We start from the raw sequence: 1,704 nt of genomic DNA on the forward strand, positions 1-1,704 counted from the left end.
ACCTCCGCTGTAGTGGAATTTGAGTGACAGGGCGGGGAAATGAGCGCTCTGGAGCGAGAGAAGGTCCGGCGTGCACAGTTTGAGGTGTCATTCAGAAGTAGGGTGTGCAAGGCGTCAGAAAGGGGTGTCAAAGGGCGTGACTTCTCCGGCTCTGACCCATTGGCCTGATAAGGGACCCTAGGACTCGCTTGCGCCTGCGCGGTGAGATTAGGAGGGTGTGGCGGGTCCGAAGGAGGTGGATTGTACAAGGGCGTGGCTTGCTCTCTAGCCACGCCCACCGTATCCGGGTGCTCCGGGCAGCCAAGATGGCGCTGGCTGTGGGAGCTCGGGCACCGCTGCGGCCAGAGCCGGACCCGGGAGCCCGGCTCTGAGTATAGAGTAACGCTGTTCTGGCCGCGGGGCTGCCCCCGAGAGTTACCAGTTCCCGGAACCTCGGGGACACCTGCGTCCTTCCTCCCCGGCGCGTCCATGAACTCCGTGTCGCCGGCTGCGGCTCAGTACCGCAGCGGGAGCCCGGAGGACGCGCGCCGGCCCGATTGTCGCCGGCCGAGGGGACAAACACGGATCCCGGATCCCAGCAACCTGGGACCTTCGGGGTCCGGAGTGGCAGCTCTTGGCTCCTCTGGGACGGACCCCGCCGAGCCTGACGAGGTGGACAAGTTCAAAGCCAAGTTCCTGACAGCCTGGAACAACGTCAAGTATGGTGAGGAGGGGGTGCACAGGTCAAGGGTGTCAGAGAGGTTAGAGCAAAGGAAACCAAACCTTTACCTTGTCCTGCGGATGATCCCACCTAGGAGGAGTCACCCGCAGGTCCTCCGCCCTTTCCTGTCTTGGACTTGGGGCAGGTTAGATGGGAAACGTTTGCAAGCCCCGCCCATTGCACCTGTTTGACCTTGGCCAAATTCCTTGCTTTCCTGCGGTCTGTTTACTGCCCTCTGTAACATAGGTGCAATAGTATGATCAGAGCTAGCAGATGGTGGTTCACACCTGTAATCCCGGTACTTGGGATGCTGAGGCAGGAGGCTTACCAAGAGTTTTAGGCTAGCCTGGACTACATAGTAAGTTCCAGGATGATGACTTGAGCTCCTCATGAGACTCTTGTTTCAAAAAATCGGAAAAAGGGGGCTGGAGAGACTGCTCAGCAACCATGTCTGTTTCTCCAGAGGACCCAAGTTCAATTACCAGCACCCACATGGCAATTCACAGCTGTCTGTAACTCCAGTTTCATGAGATCTAACACCCTTACACAGACATACATGCAGGCAAAACACCAGTGGATATTTAAAAAAAAAAAAAGAAAAAGAAAAAGGCTAGTGCCTTTGTAGTTAAAGGCATTTGCCACCAAGCTTGAGGACCTCAGCTCCAGCCTGGACCCAGATGGTGGAAGGAGAGAACTAACTCCTGCCAATTCTCTGTACTCCAGGCCCAAGCTGTGGTGCTTGTCCACATACATACACAAAATAAAAATGTGCTTTATATGTTTACGAAAAACCCACAGTCAGAATAGAATGGCCTTGGGCTGATAGTGGACCCTTATGAAAATGTGACTAAGTCCCACCTGTGTTCTAGACAGACTTTGATGTGGCGTGAGTTTTGCAGAGCCACCCTCCTGACATCTCAGCTCGGATCAGGTCCATTTCACCATTGGAGAATGGAGTGCCCATTGCTGATACTTGAGTGCTTTAATTTTCTTTTCCTTTTTTT

At 54.4% G+C, this 1,704-nt stretch overlaps 1 protein-coding gene across 5 annotated transcripts in view; it reads left to right on the forward strand.

The window, feature by feature from the left end:
* Positions 1–291: 291 nt before the first annotated feature.
* The window catches only part of Atg4d (autophagy related 4D cysteine peptidase), a 12,921-nt gene continuing 11,508 nt past the window's right edge, over positions 292–1,704 (forward strand). For 4 of the 5 annotated variants that reach the window (XM_031346204.1, XM_031346207.1, XM_031346206.1 and 1 more), the window contains exon 1: positions 300–703. In XM_031346204.1, the coding sequence (XP_031202064.1) occupies positions 469–703 (235 nt within the window). In that variant the 5' untranslated portion in view covers positions 300–468. Of the gene's footprint in view, positions 704–1,704 lie in introns of all 5 variants that reach the window. The other variant, XM_031346203.1, reaches the window with a different exon arrangement.

Source organism: Mastomys coucha, unplaced genomic scaffold (genome assembly GCF_008632895.1).
Source record: "Mastomys coucha isolate ucsf_1 unplaced genomic scaffold, UCSF_Mcou_1 pScaffold23, whole genome shotgun sequence".
Lineage (NCBI taxonomy): Eukaryota > Metazoa > Chordata > Mammalia > Rodentia > Muridae > Mastomys > Mastomys coucha.